The sequence below is a fragment of the Diuraphis noxia genome, unplaced genomic scaffold (genome assembly GCF_037042655.1).
Source record: "Diuraphis noxia isolate RWA-SAM2 unplaced genomic scaffold, SU_Dnox_SAM2 contig0001, whole genome shotgun sequence".
Taxonomy (NCBI): Eukaryota; Metazoa; Arthropoda; class Insecta; order Hemiptera; family Aphididae; genus Diuraphis; species Diuraphis noxia.
In genome coordinates, this window is record NW_028301711.1 from 45714372 (window position 1) to 45740162 (window position 25791).

The following is a 25791-nucleotide window of genomic DNA, read 5'->3' on the forward strand; positions in this document are numbered from 1 at the left end:
TAAAAGTTTACTATTGAATAATATAATATTATTTATTATTTAATAAAAAATTATTTTTGTTATTATTTTTTATTAATATATATATATATATATTATATTAATAAATATTAAATAATATATTAAATTGGGGGGAAAATGTCCTAATACGTCAAAAACAGCCGGGGGGAAAATGTCCGGGAGAAATTGTCCGACATTCAATGAATGCAGTGAGTTTAATATTGAGTGGATCATTTTTATTTTTGTATCTGTCTGCTGAAGTTATTGTTTAGGGTTTTATTATTCTTAATAGGTGTTTTGAGGAATGACAACTAGTGGTTGGGTAGTTGTCATAATTATTCGATTTAATGGGAAAATGTTTGACTAACCTAACATTAATTTTGAATGGTTTTGTTTGATTTATTTAAACTTCCCTCTCGTAATATGTGATAATTTTTAAAACAGGTGTAGATGGTGACCGTGTAACTGTGTTGAGGAATTAATTAGTGACATGTCATTATTTCTATGTCATAAACAAATTTTGATAGACCTGTTTGATTTATATAGGTCTAAATGTAACTTACATAATATTTTTGTATAGTTATAGTAACAATCAACTCTCTTATTGTACCATTATGGTAATTAATCAAGAGAAACACCACTTTCCACTATGTAAATAATGGTTAATAAATATTTGAAATAATATCAATGCGATAGAATACATTTTTACTTATTACGCCACTAGTAAATAATTAAACAATACACTTTGCCTCCAATGCGCTTAGTAACGTATAGGAATTCAATTAACCTTATATTATGGTTTATCATTGACAGTTAACATAGAGTTCAACGATATAACATGACAACTCACACACATTCAAATAATTATCACATTACACTGTATCTACGCTACAATAATAAAATATACTCTATTGTAAATATTGATTTTTTTTTTTAATTTTAACACGTCGGGTTCCATTTATATATACTTTATATGTATATATATATTTATAAACCTTCCGGTTTCCTATATCGAATTCCAGAAACACGAACCGCAAGTACAAATAATATTTAAATAGCCTATCGTGATTTATAACGCTTCCTATTGAACGCTAAATGGTCCTCTATTATACAGGTATAGAGCTATTAGAGTACGTACTAAAAATTTCAGATAAATCTAATACAGTATTAACACATTATAACCATACTTTGCTACTGCGTAATTTTTTAAATCAATTCACTTAATTATTCGTTTCATGATGAAAATATATAATATCACAAATCATTGGAAATATTTTAAAAACGAATATAACTCAAATTTTATTGATTATATTTCTATGAAGACCTATAAAATATAATTATGGAATATTTACTTTTGTTATAAAATTAATTACATAGAACAATAACTAATACAATGATGTCAAATTCTCATTACAGAGAACAGTATTACAATTGTTTATGTTAAAACCCAAATTAGTTAGTGGATACTAAAGGCCAATTCACATTTACGGTACGGTCATAGTCTGTCGATGGGTAAAATATATCCATGTATAGTATAAATAAATTTATATATACATATATAGTTTACCCATCGAGGGACCGTGACCATACCGCAGTGTGAATAGATCTTAAGCATAACTATAATGAAACTAATTATCATTAGAGCCACATTAAATAATACTAAAATAATATTAAATTATATTTGATCCAAAATTAATCATTATAAATGTGATATCATAAATGAATCTAATTACAGTTTAAATTTTCATCTTGAATTTTTTTTAAATATTAATTGAAATAAAATGAGTAATTAATCACGTCATATATATAATTATGAAAATAATGTATATTTATTTAAGTATAAATACCTAAGTAAACTTTAAAAGAATAATATGTATTATTAAATTAATTATAAGTTGATATTTTTGAAAAAAATTGATTATTTAAAACAATAATTATTGATATTTATCCATAACTTGGAGTATCTATTATTTTATTTAAATATAATAATTGGAATTTAATTTAAAATTGTATTGAAAAAACTAATATTAAATTCAATTATTTGTATCAGTACGAAAACTGTGAAGAGAACTCTTGGAATTATTAATAATACAGATTGTATCTCATATCAATGTCTTCCTGTTTTTTTTTTTACGATTTTGCATCGTTGGTATGGAATTTAAAACAAAATACGAGTATGACGGTATATCTACCTGCATATAAGTTCACCTTCTATTAACCACAAAGTATTTTGAGGCTTTATTATGAAAACATTTAATTGAAAATGTAACAATAGAGTTTTATTCGGTCAATTTGTGAAAGTTTTTATAGTTGTTTATTAAGTATGCACAATATATCCCGACATAATTATTTTTACTATATTATTAGAATATAATATATAATATAGTATATAATATAATATATAAAAAAAACCAATTCTTCTAATCTATTCACAACTTAACATTTTAGGTTGCTAATTGCAAACATGTTTTGGTACCTACCTCATAACATGTAATTTTTCCAATACGAACACATTTCATTCTCTATACAATTATTTCAGTATTATGTTGTTCGACAATAATAAGTTATGGTATTAAATAATGAAATATTTTATTGCGTGTTGTGCAGCTGTATTATAACATTTATGATATGAGGTATATTTATAGTGTGACACTGAAATGAGTTGAACGTGGCAACCACTTTTGTTGTATGTACCCACAGTTAAAATGTAAATTTATTATGTTTTCGATTTTTTTCTGTGATAAGTCACAAAACTATATTTTTCCTTTTTTATTTTTAAAGTTAGTTTAACCATACCGTTTTTTTTTTATATTTTCATAGATTTTAATTTATAAATAATGTAAAAAGTGCATACAAATAATTTTAATATTACATTGTATGAAATTAGCCAAAATTATACACACTCAGAGTAATGATATCGAATTTTCGTGGGCTCAGAACCATATTATATAAGATGCTGTCTTAAAATATAAAATTGTACAGAGTAATCATTATAAACTATTTTCAGCTTATAACTGTATTATATATTTTCGTAATGAACGATTTTTAATAATTAGCACATCTAAAAATTCACAAAGTTGTTCTAAATTAATACTAGTAATTATTTGGTTTTTTTTTCTTCTTCAGATAGAACCTTTTGAATGATAATACATTTTTTTTTCACGTAGAACAAATTCGTTCTAAATCAAGTGTATATTTTTACAAAGACTTTGACAATCTCGAAATAAAAATTAGGTTTAATTTAAAAAGATACCTAATTGCAAGACACTACTCAAGGAGGGGGTTAAGAGTTCAACCACTACACCCAGCCCAAAATATTCTCAGATTTTGTAATATTATGAATTATTTAAACAATCAGATATGATGAAGTATATTTTTGTTATCACTTATTTATTTTATTATGTAAACAGAACTCTTTAGGATATAACACTATTGTTAAGAGCCAATTCTATTTAGATTGCTAACAATTAAAAAATGTGTAGAATTCATCAATTTAGAAACTTTAATTTTTGGATAACTCTTTAAAATATGGACCTATAAGGTTTTTACTATGGAAGATTGATCATCATGTTTAAGTATATCAAAAAGTGAATTTTAAAATAAAATAAATTTGGCACTTCTGAGCCCACGTTGTAGCTACGATAATATTATTAATATCGCTAATAAATTAATAACAATATATTTATTATAATGTTGCATTTAATATCTACAAATAATAAATAACTATGTGGGCACTCACAGTAAACAATCATTCTTTTGATCATGAAATCTTCATCATGGTACGTAGACACTACGCATCTGTAGTCACCGGACAGTTCGATGGTCGGATTGATGATGTGCAAAGCCCTGTGAATGATAACATATCGAAATAGTATACACAGTTAAAGTTATAAGTTAGTGTAAATTTAGTATACTTATTACCACTATTACCAGTCACCGCAATTGTTCCCGAAATATGTCAATTTAAGCATTTAGATATTTTTATTAACGATTTTATACGGGGAATTTAAAACAGCTGCCAGATCATGCAGTACCTAGTATATTATTTAAATCGTTTAACTACCTAATATAATATAATACAACGGTACAGTAATCCCCAATTTGTGGATTAAGTTGATATTACTCGGGTATAAGATAGATTTTACCCAAGCGACCTTTATGATTACTGAAATAGAGTCTGAAACAATTTTTTTTTTTTTGATATTTTGTTCACATTATCTGAGTAATTAAAGATGAGCTTCACCAGCGCTTGGGGAGTCATAGAATGAATGTTTTATTTATTTGCTTAGTTAGACATTTAATTTATATTCGTGTGATGATTTTAATGATTAAATGTATTAAAACAGAGTTATTTATATGATATTGGTTTTCCTTTTTTTTCATTATTTTTTATGGAAAATAAATTGTATATAATTTAAAAGATATATTCATTAAAACGATTTAACGACGAATATCCAAGAAAATGTGCTCGAATATTATACATAATGCATTTTATCTGAAATCACGACAATATGTGACTTTGTCAATACTGGCCAGTATTTAACAATTATTAAATTTATTACATTTTAAATATATTACTTTGATATAATATTATAATTGTATATTATGTGTACATTTTATTTTTATACTTATATTTTATACACGTTTTTTTAATGAATTTAACTGTAAATTTATTCATTTTACAGTCATTTTTATTTAACAAATATCGTATTAAATATGATTTAATTTTAAAATTGGTTAAATGGTTTTCTTTTAAAACAATATAACAAATAATTTATTTTTATTATCGACTTTACTAAAGAATTTGTTGTTTGGTTAGTTTTCTAGATAGGTATTGGAAATATTTCCCATAGGCCATTACTAACGTTTACTTTCTTATGGATGATGTACGAAATTGGATAGGTTATCTTAGCCGAGTAATGTTGACTTTAACCGATATCGGGGATTATCCAAAACATAAATATACATAAATGAGATAGTAATATCACCATGTAATACACAACAATATATTATATTAAGTGTTTACATTTTTTATTTTAATATTTCTAAATTTGCTGTGTTAAATAATATAATTGCATATGATTGCATAACCTTTGTAAATAGGTACTGTAAACTATAATTTTTTAATTAATGAAGACAATTGGGCAGTATTAAATTAATAATTATTAAATTGTTTTACCAAAAACACAATTACAATATTATTGGATATTACATAATACTTATAATTTTATTCTGAGTAGATCAAACATTTGTTGGAATCATGAAAGCTACTTTGTTATTAAACGCGATTAATATTTTCAACTTTAAAACCAAAATTGCTTGACAATTTAATACCTAAAATATTCATAATTTCATGTTATCAATACTTTCACGAAATTTTATAAAAACTGTATCTTTAATTAAAAATGTGGGCAAGTGGATATCGCTCTTCTGTATAGTAGAGATGGAGTGTAGGACACTTATAATGCAGTGTTTCTTAAACTGTGTTCCGCGGAACCCTGGGGTTCCGCGTAGATTACTTCAGGGTTCCACGAAGCTTGAATTATTTTTTAAAAATGTTCAAGAAAATTACTCATATATTAAATAATGATGTATGATTCATATGGAATAATCTATCAGCTAACTCTATATTTAATAATCTATACTTCTACTTAATATTATAATTAATTTGCAAATAATCCTAAAAAAAGCTAAAAAAAAGTAGGGGTTCCACGATAAAAATGGACATCAAAAAGAGTTCCACGGATAAAAAAGTTTAAGATACGCTGCTATAATGTATGGGTCAGATTTGAATGTACTTACGCTGCTATAATGTATGGGTCAGATTTGAATGTACTGATAGGTATCGTTGTATAGGAAAAACGATTCTGCAATAGATAATTTATCAGTCTAGGATATATAAGATATAGGTGATTAATTTTTAAGTATGATTTCGGACCAGTTGCATATTTTCATACGGCAAGGTTATAAATATTACAAAATCACAACAGTTTTATAAATTTTCAACTTAATAATTCATAAAAATGTTCACGTTTTTGACATAATATTTCGTAAACATTTGAACTTTAAATGCTTATAATCGAAGTTTGTGGCTAACGATGTTCGATTTATTTTTACTACGAAAAATAAAACTTATAATAAACCTTGTATTAAATTTTAAAGATTTTTTGGGCAGCTAAATTTTTTTAATAGGCATTTAAAAAAAAATATTAGAAAAATCGAAAATGCCAACTGTTTATAAACGGCTAAAAATAATTAAAAATATTTTGAAAATTTAATCATAAATAAATAACACTAATATACATTTTGGTCAAAATTTCAAGCATTTGCGATGATTTGTTTTTGAGTTACAACAAAACAAAAAAATAAAACTATTTTTTCGAAAACCCATTACGCGTAAATTTCCCGTTTTTCGTTATTTAGGGTTTTTTCTGACACTTTTGAAAACTATTGGACTTTTTTTTCTTTTGAATCTATAAAATACTAACTAGATGGATTTTTCTTTTCAATGAGGGACTGAAGTCAAAAATCAAAGCATTATTTATACTCCAAAACATGATGTAAGGTAAAAAAATAAATAAGATAATAATATTGCCCTGTAATTTTTCACAAAATTATTTAAAAACCTTAATATCTTTAATAACTACAAAAGATATATTTTGTTGTTTATGTAAACAATTTAAATTTTCAATGATCAATAGAATTTGTCTAAATTATGACAATTTTAAAATAATGTAGTGGCCACAAGATTTTAAACTATACATGGTTATCCGTCAGTTTTATTATTCAAATATTTTAAGTAAATAAATGTTTTTAGTAAATAGTTTTTCACCATAATATTGTTTTTTTTTAAATTTAATTTTTAATTTTTAAAATTAAGTTCTTAGTGGATGGCTTATGCGTGAATTTATGTTGTTAACTATTGTGATCAGTTTTACTAAAATAATTATGAACATCATTACTCATCCAATATATTAATATTAGATTATTATAATGTTATATTATTACCTGTGCATCGTATCGTTGTCGTCGGATACCTTGTAGTCAAGATTGGCACGGTGACGAAACACACCGATGCTCAAAGGTTTCTGACCAGGAATCCACTGATAAACCGGTCTAGCGCTGTTGTTGAAATACCATGCGACTACTAGTCCGATGGAATTCGGACGTAGCGTGTATAGGCAATCAAGCACGACGCCATTTTTGACACTGGCCATCACGGAAGTTGGCACTCTAAGTTCGGTAAGTGTTACACCGCCTGCAACATATAACGAAATCGAGAACGGCGTCAAAAAGAGCTCTTGAGAAGAAACCATAATATATATTAGACAGGGAATGTAAGAATATAATATAATATATTATATTCTTATCGTAAGAAGTAAACAAAACATGGTAAATGTTTTAGCATTTTTATTAGCAGAGATAAATTAAAAATACTGATTTTTAATATACATGAAAATTTCAGTCCAATAACGCCACAACAAAATGTTGGGCCAAGCTACTTGGTTCTTTTTGAATAAAAAATTCAGATATAACTAAAAATTTAAAAAATCTAAACAAGCAAAATATAAAATAGCAACTCGACCGTATTATAATCGTGACACATTCCTAGTTTGGTTTTATGTCTAATATGGTACAAAAAATATTTTTATACAAGCCTAAATTCATAATCAATGTTGGAGCAATATTGTTCAAAAATTAAAAATTAATATAATTAAATTAAAACTATTTATTTGTCATTTTAAAAATAAAAATAATTCATGTATATAAAATCAGGAGCGTCTTCTGATATCTTGAGTCGATAAACCTAGATGGACAATTTCTGCCATGTTATGACGTGAATACGTTTGAAACTGATTAGAAAGCGATTTCTTGGATGTCCATCAAGGTCGTACATATATTTTGTAACATTTTGTGAATAAATTGAAATATTTCAGGATATCTCCATCCGATTTAGGAATGCACGGTGATAATAAAAAAAAATGCATGTGTCATTTTTAGGATTGACTTCTTCACCGCGAACTGATGATCCCGTTTCTTCGTTCCTTCAAATAAACTTATTGTAACACCACATGTGTGCTGGACAGAAAACTATCTGTGAATAAAATTACATTACCATTCTACCAGAGATGGACGTGCTCGGAATACAGTGCTCAAAGTTTTCTGTTGACAAGGCCACATTTCACTACATCAATGATCATGTTCGAATAAAGGTTCCATAAACAAAAAATATAAAGAATAAAATGAACACGTGACGTTTTGTAATAAATATAGACGTACGTTGAGGCGTGTAGTTTTCGTCATAGTTTTTCCGTTGTACGAAATTATCATTATACTATTCTTGATCAAAATCAATCAATACAAATACAATTTATAAAGAATATTATTATTATTAGAACGGTACACATCATATTTTGCTGTCAGTTAAACAACAAAAAATAAATAAATATTAGAAAGGATAAACGACTATTTGGGAGTACCACATTCAACGTAGTATCACTTATATAATCAATAATTGGTTCCTTAAATTATTATTAAAAGTTAAGCATTATCTATAAGTGCATAAGTTGTATGTACCCTTAAACTTAAATCTACCATTTTTTTAAAAATTCTAATTTTTTTTTTTTTTTGAATTTATAGTTTTTATTTTTGTATTCTGAATAGAAATTAAAAAAAGGACATGTCTGGTTATTGTTCCAAGGTCTTCAATTGATATGAGCTATCTCATAACTTTATTTCTACCTTCCAAAAAAAAAAAAACTAAGTTTATAGAAGAAACATTTTGGTCACAACGAGCTTAGCCAGTTTCTAATCCTGTCGGATTTACACAAGAACAGTAAAATATCGTTTGATGACACTAATATATTATCAACATCTTCAGTCTTTGGGTAAGAATTTTTTACAACGTTTTGAAGATGTTTTGTCCTAGGAAGTTCCTCAATGGGTTATAAATTCCTTTGTAAATATTGAATCAGCAAAAATACAGTAATAAGAAAAAATTGATCGAAATTTCCAAAAGCGAGACGTTTAAAGCAACTTTTAAGAATGGTTAACACCACACAGAATTTTGGCTCCAGTCTATCATCAGTCGATTCTATCCTGGACTGCAAACTGTCACACAAAAATTATTAGTTACCTTACCTTTCTCTTACCTCGATGATTTTTTTTTCTTAGGACGGACTGGTGACGGATTTAATAACGAAAAAAAGAAAGACTCGACATCGTAAAAAGAGGAGATTTACTCTTTCATCTCACAAACTTTGAACCAAACGTAAGCAAATTGACTTTGAATCACCAAGTATAACCATCTCACTGATAAATACATTTAAAATCATTTTAATTTTCCTATTAAATTATATTTAAATATTTATTTACATTTATATGTATACTAGCTGAACCAGTGCACTTTGTAACCCGTTAAAAATCCTACCTCTTATATGACACAAACTGTGTGTTAAATTCGTTTCTTGTGATTATACTAGGAGTATATTTGTATACATATAAATAGGTAATGGTTAAAATATACTTAGAAATAAATAAACAATCATACCACAATATTCAATTTAGTTGATTATTATGGAATTTTATTCGTTTTATCGAGAAATTATTTTTTAACACTTTTTAACTTATCCTATCTTCTACCTATAGGTCTAATAATTATATCTGTGTACCAAATTTCGTCGCAAACTCAGCCAAACCATTAATCATAGCATTGAAATATAATTCTAGTAATTTTACTTTTCAGCAAAACAAATACCTGGTACCTCATTCTTAAATTTGAATGCTCTAAAATATATGCATAATTTATCCATTTTTCCAATTACTACACTTGGATGAATGCTGTAATTATAATTAAAATCATATTGGAATGTACCGAGATTCAAATCTGTGTGAGCATGAAGTTTGCTGTCGGTTCCAAATCTTGCATCTCGTTGCTCAATTGTTTCAGATGAACGCGCTCGTGCGTGAAGTTGTCTGTCGGTTTTCAATCTTATATCTCGTTGATCATTTGTTTTAGATGAATACAAGCTAGCTTGACGCTATCTGGTGGTTTCTATTCTTGCATCTTTTTGCATGATTGTTTCTGAAGCTCGTATTCGCATTTTCTTTGGCACTTAAGGCGTACAAATATACCGATCGATATTTTTTGGGAGGCATAATTTAAGAGGTAAATTTTTTTATTGACTATGAAGTGCAAAGTTAACTATAACTCAGGGATATATGTTATAATAAGAAAAAATATATAATAATAATAAGCAACTATTTATAAATAAACAAAAATTTCCATCGTAACTCTCAAAATGTCTGTTTGAGCACCTCCCGGCCTATCACTTTTTAACATAGTCTATCATCTGCCATCAAGTCTAATATATCTCTGTTCTAACTTTGGCCACAGTCAGTCCAGCCGTTTAGGAATGCTTAAAGGACAAACAAACAGTCAGAAATCCGTTTATATATATATATATATATATATATATAGAAGAAGAATAAGAATAAGAAGATATTATTTATTTATTAATTACAAACATTTCATATATACTATATTCTTATTTTTATTTTGATGAAGTGAAGGGGAGGGGCGTTGAAAAATATTTTACTTCTTAGGTGAGTGGCAGTTTAAAAAAGTTTAGAAGCACTGTATTATATTATTTTTTTGCATAGACATTTTGAAGAAATTGTATCAAATTTAAATAAGAAATTAGAATTTTCAGTTATTATACTAATATTTTAATTCAAAAATAATTACCATAGGGATTCAAAACTTTGTACCACATATTATACATTTTATTGTTTCTATTCACAAGAAATTTTACTAATTTATTGTAAAAGCTACTCATACTAGTATACTGCGTACTAATTTACACCGTTCTATTCAAAATATGGATTCAAGATATGAGGTTTAAAATAATTTATATTATCTAATAAGCTATTATGTAATATTTTCTATGTTTTTTTAATAAAAAATAAAATCCAACAGTACTAAAAGACTAATGGATCTATTATAAATATTGAATGAAAGAAAGGAGATGATTTTTTTGATTTTTGGAAAGATGACAAGTATATACTATATATATATATATATTAGTATAAGGAATTGGATAATATATTAAGTGTCTAAATCAAGACAACCTTTAGGGTTAAAAAAACTTCTTAAGAAGAATGAGACTTTGCTCCCTAGTATTTTCTTCTGCGACCCAGGAATAAAAAGATAAATTATTTATATATATGAATTGAAAAATAACCTTTGAAATATTTGCTGATGAACCGTGTCATTTACACTCAGAATCGTTTTTGTATGGAATCATGATATATTGCTATTAAATTTCAATTTAACACATACATTACATTGACGTATGATGCACTCGAATATAATAGTACAATAGTATATCATGACTTCGGCTATCGTTGATATTTGGTGAATTCCACATATTAATGAAGTGAACATGGAATAATATGTATTAATAGATAAGTGAAAATTAGTTGATTAGTTAAATATAAAATTGTTTATAGAACACGAACGTATCCGAATATGACATTGTTCTGACAGTAGGTATTCAACAAAATATGTTCATATAGCTTATTAAACCCATCCGGAATCTAATAAGAGAGATGTACTCTGGTCTCATGTCCAGATCTGTATAATAACATAAATACATATACTGTAATATACAGTAGACGCCGCTTATTAGACTCACGGATATAAGGTTCAGTCGCTTATTAGACTCAAAATCGTCTGGAACGGACGTATCAAAATACATTTAAAAAAAAAAAATCGGTTATAAGACTCAACACTTCGGCTATAAGACTCAAATTTCGTAAAATAAAAAGTGGAAAATAAACTTTTTTGGTTGTAATTTAGAAATAAATTGGTATTGAAAAATTAAATAATATTCGTGTTGATTATTTCTAGTTTCTGTTGATACCTTATAACGTATAATAGTTGATTGTGCATTGAAGGAATGGTTCGTAAAAGTTAGAGATAAAGATGCTCGCGTGTCAGGTCCTTTGCTTCGCGAAAAATCTGAAGCATTGGCAGAAAAAATGGGGAAGGTTAACTTCAAAGCGAAAGAGGGGTGGTTCCATAGATGGAAAAAAAGAGAAAATATTAATATTAGAACAAAATAAAAAAACAAACTAAAATTACAAATTTTTTTGAAAAGTAATTTTTCAAAATAAATAATAAATACATTATACATACATCCTTTATAGTTTTTATAATATTTTTATATGTAATATTTACCTATTGTAATTTTATTTTATTTTTTATCAGGATTATTAAATTTATTAAATAATAAGTATGTAATGTGTGTTAAAGTATTAAAATTAAAGCAAAATATGTAAAACAATAAAATTTATAAATACGTAATTAATTTTTTTTCCACTTCACCTATAAAATTCAATCGGTTATAAGACTCACTTGGTGCTGATCCCAAAGTGAGTCTTATAAACAGCGTCTACTGTATTTATATCGTGTACCTTGCACAATAATTACCTACGTATTATCTGGATTATAATGTAATTATGCAATCAGCAAAATATTAACAAAAAATCCGTTTGGAATTAAACGACAAAAGAGAAAGGATTGCTTTTGTTAATATGATTATATAGACTTTTGTGACACGTACATGACGTTAGGATAATGAATATACAAACACAAGCTTTGAACGGTGTCGTAGACATCTAATTTTATTATCATGGTAAGATGTAATATGATAAATCTTTTCATCTCTTCCTTGTTCCCCAAATCAATGTCAAACTATTTCTTTCCCTCATTATTATGATCATCATAAAACCATTCATTCGTCGTTCTTTCGAGTGGAATATTTTTACTATACATGCGGTACCGGGGGCGATAATAAGAAGGAAATAAAATAAATAATTGTTGTAATAACAATGAAACATGTACGTTTCACACAGCGATTCCGAGAAAACAACATAATATCATTATTCTCACAATATTATACACGTCAATATACGCATGTTAAGCAGATGTATTATAGGATAATATTTGATAATAATTGAATATTATTCATTCAAGCTCACATACGCCTGTAAAAGAAGACACGCCCATATATATATATATATATATATTATTAATGTTCGAGTGAAACTTAACAAGCCTACTCATCGAGACGGTTAAGGACGTTATTATTATTATTATTATTATTCATTATTATGCCAAACGACGACGACGAATAATAATATTATTATATTTTAACAAAACCGTTCATGTCTGTGCAAGTAATATCAAAATACATTCCGCGAAAACGAGCTCATGTTTTATATTTTCAAATTCAGATAACATAATAAAATTTAAATTATATCACGAATAAGTATGAACGATCTACGGATTTAATCCAATTCCATTTAAAACCGAGTGTTTACTTTCGTGAGATTTAAAAAAAATTTTTTCAACAAACAGTAATTTTCACTCGTCAACTTGAATGTGCATTTGTATCCAGCGATCCAATTTAATGTAAAAGTAAAATAGCATTCGGATAATCTTATGTATCTATACCTACGCGTGTGTTTGTGCATGTCTGTGCACCCGCGTTTTATTTGCCATTTAAATGTTTAATAATGGAATCTATAATGTGAGACAGTGTAGTGCATTAGCAAGTACCTCTCTAAAAGTAAACATTTATCAAATGGAGATCCTTGTTTCAAAACGTGTGCAATTGAACATAGTGGATTTCACGTACTGTATACCACCAATTTAACTCTTACAAACTGGAATGGTATTTATATGATTTGGTAACTCAAAAAAAAAATAATAATATACAGTAATACTATGTGTACTCTGTGTAGTATCACTATTGTACTATTTTAAAACATTAAATAATTGTTAATCAGAATTTGTATATTACTCGTGTTTATTTGAATCAATTTTAATTGTTTTTTGAAATAATTAATGTGTGTATCAACTATTCAAATTCAAACGCTAATAGAAAAATCGAAGAAAATAATTAAGTTATCTACCTAAGTAAAAAAAAAAAAAAACAATGTTTGAAATCATAACATTAATACACATTTTAAGTATATAGAAAAACCTTTTAAAAATAACGAAAAATAAGATGCGTATACACGGATAAATATTTCAGTGCTTTGGGGTTTTTTTTTAATCGACAACTCATATCATATGAAATAATTTTATTTGGTAAATGGGTAATACGAAAATTCTTGAATTCATCAAGTTATAATTTTTATTATACATTATAATTTACCGATAGATTATTAGTATAATTCAATATTATAGTATATGATTAAATATATTATCAAACAGCTAAACCTTTAAGCAGTAAATTACCGATATTTAAAGAGGCAATTGATTGTAATAAGTCGAACTTTGAATGTTTTTAATTATTTTTTTGGAATTTCTTAATGTTTTTAGTATATAAAATGCAGTAATTAGTTTCGTTATTCATCGCTATGATAAATGTATATTTTGCTACATGACTACAACCGTATTTATATAATACGATTATTAAGTCGTAAAAGTTATACTTTTCAAGTAACTACTTAAAATGTTTACTTCAAAGTTCAAATTGAAAAAAATATGACAGATATAGATTCTTACTAAGAATGTAATACAATCTAAAAATATAATCTGCAGAATAAAAGAGCATCTTATCAGATTAGATAGAGAAAAACTTAGTATTTTAATAGGTGGTTTTTACATTAAATAGTTTAGGACATTTCTAGGGACCGACGGAAAACAGCGTATTATACTGGAAAACGTCTTAAGCGGAAGTATCTTAACCAAGTTTTATTGTTTATAATGATTAATAATTGATGATGTAATTTAGTTCAATACAGTTCCACTTTTACTCATTGTAATACATACACTTCATAACGATATAACATGTTATAATAATATTAATAACCACCTGTATAGACTGTGGTTTGATTGAAATTCACACACATACGCTTACATGCCTCTTAATTGGTCATTATTATTTGTTTTTATTTTTTATCATATTATACATATATTGGGTACGTGATCCACATTATATGTAAATACTTATCTGCAGTAAATCACTCACAATTGCACAGATGTTACTTGTAGCTTTGAATAAAAATATACATATATATATACGAGTATGTGTATACAGAGTGAATCACTAAAGCACGATCATCCATATTTTTTTATTTAATAATAACTTATTCAAGTAGGTACTAGATACTGACTTTTTGAATCTTCAAGTGCTTATAATAGTGTTAAATACCATTTTTAAATATTTCAATTTATTATGTCATGTGTTTGATACAAAGTTCATTATTTCTAAACGAGAATCATGACTTAACTGTAACGCACACGATTATTTTGAAGATATTGGTGCACCTGAATAAAAATTTGAACGGTTTGTTTCTGAATTATGAACCGATATGTAAAAATGATGATAATCCATTTTAATAAGTTAGCTAATATGAGGGCGATTTATATCTAATTTTTATAAATTAAGGAATTAAAATTTATTAAAATTATTATAGATCTATTAAAAGTATTTAATTTTTTGAAAAAATTTCTGAATACTCGTATAATCACTAATAGGTACGTTATAAACGATTATTGTAGATAATATTATCAATTCCAAAAAACTAGAATTTTAGTACATTATGAATCAGGAACATCCCGAACATCACAGATTAATCACTTTGTATATTCTGTTAACATTCATCATGAAAATAAAAAAAATCCCACAATTATTTCTTTCGAATTATAATGTTTTATGCATCAACTCAATTATACAATAATATAATAGAAGTAACTACTGTAGCTATAATAAACAACCGAAGAATAGTGTATGATTTTATGTTTTAATTGAATTACATGATTGAGTTTGAGTTGCATTAAGAGGGATTACAGTATACGCGTAAATTATATGATAATTATGAAAATAACATTACTATGATGATTTCATAGAACTCGAATTGATTATCGTATAAGAAAATTAAAATAAACGCGCTAGACTCACACTTTTTTATTATTATGTATATTGTATATATATATATATATAATGCATCGTATTATATTATTAAATATTCACAGTGTTCGCTTGTACACCCATAAAACAATATTATCCCCGTCAGCCGATAAATGAGTGTATATGTATATTTATATATATGTACACACACAAACATACACACACATATTATTATATAGGTATACACGTGATATGTGTGTATTATTTTATATGTCTATAAAACACTATGGTAGCGCGTAGGTGTATATATATCGTAATATGACGCAGGATGGTGCACAAATGCTCCGAAATCGAATAAAACCGTGATCAGCGAAAGTATAATAATATAATATGAACGACGCCAACACGGACAAAGTTAGTTCTTTCGTGCTAGAAAAATCCAACGCTTGAATTGATAGCGATAATAACAGTAATAATAATAATAATAATGATACTAACAATATTAATAGAAACAGCAATTTAAATCATGAAAAACACCGCGAAACTGTGAGTACCTGAACGTAGAAAATAAACCTCTCTCAATTATATATAAAAAAAAATAAAAACCCGTTAGCGACGACGACGACGTCTACAAACAGCAGAGTAGTTGTAGGGGTAGTGGCAGAAAGTTTCGCCTAACGAAGAGACGGGTGTGCAATTTGTATGCATTTTTCTTGGGCCGCAATAAAACGTTGAAATTTCATTTGAGTTTCTCTCTCTCACACATACACACACACACCACTAAAACTCGGTGACTTTTGAGTTGAAACCCGGAAACGGCGGTGGCACCACAATCTATAGGTCTTAGGTCTAAACCCACAGACCGTTTAACGACTTTGAAATGCTGGTGTATGAGAGGTCGTCCGGGACGACGGAGTCGGTAAAAGTCGTGGCGAGGGATGGAGATGCAGAGACACACCATATCTACCTTGTTTTAATTGAAGACCCCTGGCAAAGGGTTTAAAACCGTGATCTCGGCACTTAATTATAGAACTCGCGCTCGCGTGTGACGATAAATGTTCGTTTAATGCGTTTCTCGACGGCGACGTTTTCCTTTACGATTCGCCGCCATTTTTCGGTCCACAGATCGTCACAAAATTAAATAATTTAACGTTCTGAAAGGCATTCCTGGATCAAAAGCGTTATGTTCGTCGTTGCTGTGTCTCTCGTCCGGCATGCATATCCGATGGTTACTCTTAATATAATTATTCACAATATTAATAATAATATTATACTTAATATTTTATTGTTTTTGTTACCATAAAGCACGCTGTATTCATACGTAATTCTTTAAGTATACAATATTCATGCATGGTATAGAATGTGTTGTACATAATTAGTATGACGCTAAGTGTGTGAATTTTGTCTGGTTTACGTCTCACGAGGTTGTTTTAATAATATCTAGAATATGGCTGTAATCGTGCATTGTCACATGTTTATAGTTATTCCTTTTGGTTTTCAATAAATTGTGCCGCTTGGACTTTGTCTGATTTTTATTGTTTCGGCGGTGTTATATACTGCAATGAGTTATTCGTTTGTTCAAATTGCAATAAAATGGGAAAACATGAATATTGGGGACTAAGAACTAATAAAAAAAAACCGATTATAGCTGAAGTACAATTATTATAGAAACAATAATAAATAAACTTTCATTGGTATATAGGTGGCTATAATGTGATTCGTAGATTAGTGTTATTCATTAGTCATTACATTACAGCTGTAAAAATATTTTCAAGTTTATCACAGGATTTTCTCGTACAAATGAAGCACTGGTTATCGTTTGTGCATCACTACTGTTAATTTTGACCTTTTTTGTAAGAAATTTGTACGTCGTTCGTTTTTTTGGGTTATATATCGTTTGCGCATCGACCTATGAAAAAAAAAAATGTACACCCCAAGCACAAGTTGTTTTCTAACTTTGGTCTTTTTGCTTATTGTGCTCATTTCTAATTTTACTCAAGTAATAAAATAAAATTTTAAAATATTCTATATAATATACCAAGTAAAAATGCAATTTTGTGGAATTAAATTTTAGAGTTTTTGATGAATTTTTTCAAAATTTAAACTCTAAATGTTTATGAATACCTATGTTCAAGTTTAAAAATCTTAAATTATTTACTATCTATATATTATAATATGATAAATCATGAAGTACATTTTTTTAGACTTTTTATTATTTAGAATATTGATGTGCATTGATGTACGATAATTTAGTACAGGTAAGCAGACAATGTGCAAACTATAATCGACCAGTAATGCGCAAACGATGTACAATATTTTGGGGTAGGTAAATAGATGATGCGCAAATGATATATGACCAAATTTGGTAAAGTGAGTAGTTTGAGTGGGCGCAGCCATAATTCATGTTAGGTATTACGTTACAGTTAAGGAGCAAAGGAACTTTATACATTAATAGGTATCCAAATATTGCAAGTACGTGAAAGAATTGAGATAGGCAGCTCGTACTCATCTGTATAGATCGTGGTAAGGAAGTTTCTCTGAGAGCTTTTATTTAGCTACCACTTTTGATGATTTGAATTTCTTCTTACAAGACCCAGTTGCATTAAAATTGGTGCTGTTCAACGTGACAACGAATTTTTATAGGTGGTAAGGTCGGGCATTGCTCAAAAATGTGCAGCAATAACTGCACCAGCAGGTATATAAAGACTGCATATTTTTTTCCTTTGATTTAGAAACACATTTATATGCATCGTAGGAGCTGTGATATTGCATGGAATAATGTATAGTTATGAAGGGAAATGGATTTTATTGTTCGTTGTGATTGATTTGACTATCGACCTTTTTGACGTGCACTCCGTCAAATCGATCTGGAGTTTAATATTTGGCAGTTATACTAAATTATAGAACTACACTCCGTTGATCCATGTACTATTGAATAACATAATTTATGAAACATTTTGTATGAATAACTTCAAAAATATGAAACTAGGTTGGTACCTGTTCTGTTAAGTAATTTATTTTCAAAAGTTTAATTTCCAATTTAATGTTTCATACGATCAAAGTTGACCTATTTTAAAAAAAAATTCAAATTAATCAAATTTTAAATGTTGTAATAACTAAGTTAAATTTAAAAACTCTATTTTCTTAACTACATTGTAATATGGTAATAGCAAATTTACCTAAATCAACAATCCACAGCAACTTCGTTGAAATTATATAATTTTATTATTGTTTGTTGTCAATCAGTTTGCAGGGGGAATTAGTGATCGAGTTCAAAAACTATTTTTTTGGTATAACTGTTGTAGTGAAAATTATCCACTGTTTGCGTGTTTATCAACGACCTTATTTCCAGTATATATTTAACTAGTATTTTGTAAATTAAATGAACATATTATAATAATGTACAACATGTTATTAAGTATGTTTTCAAATTGTTATAAAATAATATGAACATATTTTTAATTGTTTCTATCAAATTTTCTCTACGATTTTTTCATATTTTAAAACAGCAAACATAATAATTATTTTATTAAGGTATCTACCATACTATGAAGACACTTTCCTCGATTAATTTATAATATGTACTTAAATTAAAACATGTTACGCTTACGTTAAAATATTGAATATTATAAAATGTAACGGTTTATTAATGTTTTTAACATAATATTATGAACATTTACTTTTATGAATTATGAGTGAAACTTAGACTAGGTACGTTTGAGTTAGTAATTATATCTACCACATTATATTACTATGATCAATGAACTTGCATTAATTGATTAATGATTACACAATTTTTCATTCGAAATAATTTATTTCATAATGCGTGATTTTTCGATTACATTCTTAAAGAACTATATTTTCATGTTTTTGGTGCCCAAAGTAAATAATATAAAGTGATTGTTGAAACCCATACGCATAATGAAATATTACAAAAAATTAATTTAAAATATTAAAGACCATTAAATTTTAAAACTGTGTTTCCCCAAATAACTTTTAAAAAGAATACATTTAAGTACACGTCGGTAAGGGTTGGAGTAAAATACAATAAAATTTAACCAGATTTTTTGTTTTGCTTAGAGTATTAAAAATAAAACGATAAAAGAATAAATATAATAAAATAGTAATAATAATAACAACAATCATAGTAGTAATAATGGAACAACGTAAAGGCGTAGAATATCATCAAAGGTTTTTGAATAGTTTATAAAAACATAATTAAATCTAACAAAACTTCTTTGTAATTAAGTCCTGACGTGAAAATTATTCCAGTTTTGTTATGGAGCGTTGTGTAAATAGGGTGATTGAATTTTTATTAGAATTATACGAATAAACCTAACCTACGAATAATGAATATAGACGAATATATTGTGGTTAAATGAATCCGATATTTAAAAATTCTCACAGTATCTATGGTTCATAACATTGGACCATTAACCCAATACATAATAAAAATCATGCATAATATTTAGAAAAACATATTATATCATATTATTTTTGTTTTCTTCCCAATTAAAATGCTCGATACCAGACAAAATAATAATAATTGACACGATCGATGGTGATGTGAAACGCGTAAGATGATCCACCCGGGGAAACGAGAAGTAAATTCTAGAAAGAACTCTCCCCTTTGGTTATATTACTGTTATTATTATTATTACGATAGCATCCAGTAGGTTTGAATTACTCACTATAATATTGTGCCTTACAATTTATAGCTTCAATATCAATTTTCTTGGGAGAATTTTTGAAATCAGATTACCCATACATAATTATTATTTTACTAGTCGTAAAAAGTATAAACTTATTTTAAATAAAAACATGTATTAATCGTCTACGATTTAGTGGTCTGTTCTTGTGTAATAACATAAAACCGTAGAAGATATTATAATAGGTATAATATTTCATTATACGTGCACTCAAACTATTTCACTTCGTTTAATATTCGTATAACTATATATGCACAATCATCCGTATTTCATCCATTATATAATCCCTTACCTATATTTCAGCTTCATCGTGTTATTATATTTTAAATCTTGATAGTTATTTATTCTCCCAATTATCCTGCTACATATCCAAAATGTAAGATACGTATTGTACATTCTTTTCACCAAAATTGTAAATGATTTAAACAATATATTTTAATAGGCACCAAATTATTATTAAAAAAAAAAAAATTATGCAACAAAGTTATAAATATCATAAAAGTATATTTATTTTTCACAAAGTATTAATGCATATCATTATTCATTATTTGGAATGTCTATTACAAATAAATACTCGACAATTTGACAAATTAAAAGTATTAGAAACTTCTTGAATCTGACAAAATGTCTTGAATTATACGAGATAATAATCCGTATTGTTGTATAAATGTTTAACTTGCTTACTATTCAATAGATTGATGGAATGTTATAATATCAGCTATACGTAGTAAACTAATATTTTAAAGTAAGTAGTAATTAATTTTTTAAGTTAAATTTTACATCACCATGTTGAAAATAAATAATTAATAAAATAAAGATATTACTTATTTGTATTAATCACATAGGTGTAAACGTAGCATGCACTGAGTACTGAAAACCCAGATGAGTTGGATTATAAATACAACTATCAATAATAAAAATCATTAAAAAATATACTCTCATTGGGAATTTAATATTTTCAAAAGTAAAATTTTCACCTTGACTGCCAAAAATAAATTCAAATAACTAAGTATAAAAATTTGTTAAAAGTTATTTACCGATTAATTAAAGCAGTTTATCTCCGAAATACATAATTTAATGTCTGGTTTCTGAGTCTGTAGGTAATGAATATTTTCAAAACTCACGGGAAAAGTTGAAAAGTTAAACGTTGTACCATACTGTGTTATGTATATCTCAGAAGGAATAGTATCAGACTGACAAAAGAAATACTTGCAGTATTAAAACTAATATTAAGTGTAATACTTAATAGACAATCATTACTAATAAATTATCAGGATAAATGACAATATTTTGCAGAGAAAAAAAAATTTTCTTGAAAAATAAATGTAACTTCTGTATACACTAAGAGTAAAATGCAATAAAATGTTTTTATTTTTATAAATTTCAAACTAAAAATATTTTAAAAATAATTATAAAAGTAAATTTTTTAAGTAATATAAGTAAATTTTTCTTATTAATGACACATTAATCGAATGGGTTAGAAACGTAAAACGTATTGGTTGCTAAATGTATTCGAAATTTGAATGATTGGCAATGTCCAATTTAATACACTTTGATTTGTATGTTTAGTTGTACCTATTTGATCAATCATATAACATTTACGATGAGAACCTTAAAATGCAAATTAAAAACAATATTATTATGATATAATTTTATTTTAAAATATATTGAAAATCACTAAATACCTAGTTTTAAATATCCCCATAAAATTCAAAATGAAGTATTTCAAACGTACATACTTGTCAGTTGTCAACCAATATAATAAAAATAGGTACCCCTTAAAAATGAATATATAGCAAAGCATATTATATTACATCATATTATCGTGTTATACTTACATAACTTTATGTGTATTTTATAAGAAAGTGTATAGATACTAGATAAGTTAAATTGTCGTCACAAGAGCATTAGCTGAACAAGGTTTATATAATAAATTAGTCCTGAAAAATTGAAAACAGTAATAATATGGAATATTTTTCATTCCTAGGGTTGATTGTGGCAGACGAAAATTCACCAAATCAATAATAAATTATCCTTTATGTCAAATAATCATGATATTTATTTATTATTTTTTATGAAACAGGACGAGCCCAATACGAATTTCAAATGCCTAATAATTATCCTCAATCTAAAATACAGAATGGTAGAATTGAAAAAACATTAAAATAGTAACGAATTATACCTACATTTCATAGACGATAATCTCATCATTCGGAAAATAGGACTGTTTCGCAAATTTTCCCCATACATTATGGAAGAAAAAGATACTAAAAGCTGAGTTTCTAAACATAAGTTTATTTTTAACATGACATGATATTGTTTTAATATGATTGTTAAATGACGTATTCAGAGATACCTGATGATCCGTTATTATGAAGAAACGATATTTTCGGTTAAAAATCGATTCTCAGGCTTCAATGATATATCGTATTTTTTAATTTTCGCAAATATGTTTTGATTTCTAGGGCGTTTGCCACTCGAAGCATGTCATTATTATTATTACTCGCAGATTTCCGGAACGTTTTTGACGAGCAATTAGCGTTTCGATTAATTAAAAAAAAAAAAATAATAATAATAATAATAATAATAATAATAATAATAATAATTAAAACATACATACTCACCATGCACCAGTCACTAGTACAATGAAAAAAAGTAAATCATAATAATAAAATAACCATAACTCGTAAATGTATTGTATTTAAATGAGTTTACGTGTATAAATTTAATAAACCTGCAAGTGCACTCGCACACACGCAAGCACTCACAATATATTATAATGTATACCTATATTGTATTTACGTGTCAGTGTTGTTATTTTCGGTGTGCAGGCGTTAGACAAAAAAAAAAATTACTAAAGGCGAAAAAATACGAGATAAAAAGCCGCTTGCAAATAAATAAAATTACCAAGCATGCTGCATACAAAACTGCCAAGGCGTAGGTGGCGTTGGCAGAGAGCATATATAGTCGTTTAAAAACAACTGAGACGCGTCTAATGTGCACTGTGCGGTGTTCGCGCGCGCGATCCTATAAGGAAAATATAGGGAGAGGAAAAAAATGCACACAGAAACATGGAATTGTGTGGACAGACTCTGCAGAGGCGGCGGAGACCATAATAAATTCTAATAAAGATTTATGTGTACTGAAAATGAGGTAGGTTTTTTTTTCTTTTTTGTTAGAAGCGGGGTACTGGTGATTAGAGGGGGTTGGAGAATAGAGTGGAGGAGGTACATATAAATATGGAATTAAGTGTGGTAATTTACAAATGACGACGACGGCGACCGTATTGTGCATGTCACAGGGTGGCCATGACCGTACGTTATTATATTACCTGTGGTCAAAGATTCAGACTACAGTTTGGTACAGGATTATTGATGTCTTTTGCAGGAGACGAGTGTGTCGCACTGCTGGGTTGTGTATGGTCTAAGTAAAATCAAATTCACCAGAACAAGTCATAGAGGTTAAGTTATTAAAATTATGTATTAAAATTATTATTACACCTACGTGGGTATTGTAGTAACAAATTAATCTATAGCTTAATTCTAAACATAGAACAAATTAGAGTTGTTGGCTGTGCAGCATCTACGTAGGTTCACTATACGTACGTAGTATACAATATACGTTTTTATAATTTAATAATAATTGAAAATCTATTGTTTATTCATAATCGTCTGTATCTTGTTCGATATATTACGGTGATCGAGATTTTACGTATACAAATAATTAATAGTATTAAAATTTAATTTAATTTAATTAAAAAAAAAAAAAAATCGTGAAAATAAATAGTTGGATGTCAAAATTGTCCTTTAATAGATTTAGTTAAATAAAATATTATGTATTTTCACAATATAAATTATGTTTATTTTTTTGTATTTGATTGATATAAAAAAACTTAATTATAACTAGCATAGGCAGACTGGAAATTTTGGTCCCGGGTGCAAATTTAACATGCATCTAGTTCATTATTTTTTTATTTAGACTTTCAAAAATTAGAAAAAAGTTTCAAATATGATCTTTGAAGCACTTCATCCAGACAGCATAAATAACATAATTTCCTTGTTAATTAAGATTAATCTAGAAAATCGTTTATAGCTATAATAGTACTAACTAATATTAATCTATTTTAAGACATAATATAAACCTTGTAAAATTGTTGCAGCCAATGGTCTTAGACTACAAATAAATAATAAAATATTTTTCTATACAACATTTTCTCACCAACTTCTCACAGGGGTCGACCGCATTATCCTCTATAGTCTATACACACGTAGTCAGTTTCCTTTTTTATTTTTGTCATTTTCCAGAAAAAATACGTATATTCGATAAAATGGCACATAATAACGCGGGTGTTCCGTCTTGCGGGTGCACAATTTAATAGAAGTAGAGAAAAAGGGATACAAATTGGTATGCAGTTTAAAGTGCCACAGCTCCAAAATCTTTACACCCCCAGCCCCCCACAATACACCGGAAGCCCACAACAGCTACTTGCCACCCGATCACACGACACCGTAACGACTTTTACTATATATATATATACTTGTGTTGTATATATAATACAACGTCTGCTCTACGCGACTATATTTTATTATTATCTTTCTTTTTTCACCGTTTTTTATCCATAAAACACACCAAATATAATACTGCCGCTAGGGTGAAAATGTTGTCCACGTGACTATAACATAACGTTGTATAGGTACGACAAGATTCGTGTCAAAAGTCAGTGGTATTTTGTCACACCGAAATGAAATCGCATTATTTATTTTATCGTAAAGCAATATAATAATTGAAAGTCGGAAGGGTCGGCGAGCAATCGAATGGGTGAGTACATATATAACTATAAAAAGTGACAGACGAAAATGTTGAATTTTTTACTACGGCAGCGCGTACTTATTTTAACTACCCGGAATAATAACGACAAACGAGGTGCAGTTTTAAGTGGATAGATATAATGAGACATATTTTCCGTGACTAAAATAATATAGGTAGATAATATTGTTCCTGCATTGTTATACCGGTAAGTACTCAGCGGCGGCTGTAACCATTCAACTGTCAATTCATTCAACGTTTCGTTGGAATAAAAACGTCACTTGGAGGATTCCTAATTTGACGTCTATTTGTTTACTCTAACGTTTTTGCACTTCTCAAACTGTTTCGGTTAT

General features: G+C 27.5%; 1 protein-coding gene across 1 annotated transcript in view; it reads right to left on the minus strand.

The window, feature by feature from the left end:
* Positions 1–25791, minus strand: part of LOC107164797 (uncharacterized) — a 413834-nt gene that overhangs the window by 222368 nt on the left and 165675 nt on the right. The window contains exons 3-4 of the mRNA XM_089214985.1: positions 7006–7255; positions 3737–3843 (exon numbers count right to left, since the gene is read on the minus strand). Coding sequence (XP_089071111.1) covers positions 3737–3843; positions 7006–7255 — 357 coding nt within the window. The remainder of the gene's footprint in view (positions 1–3736; positions 3844–7005; positions 7256–25791) is intronic.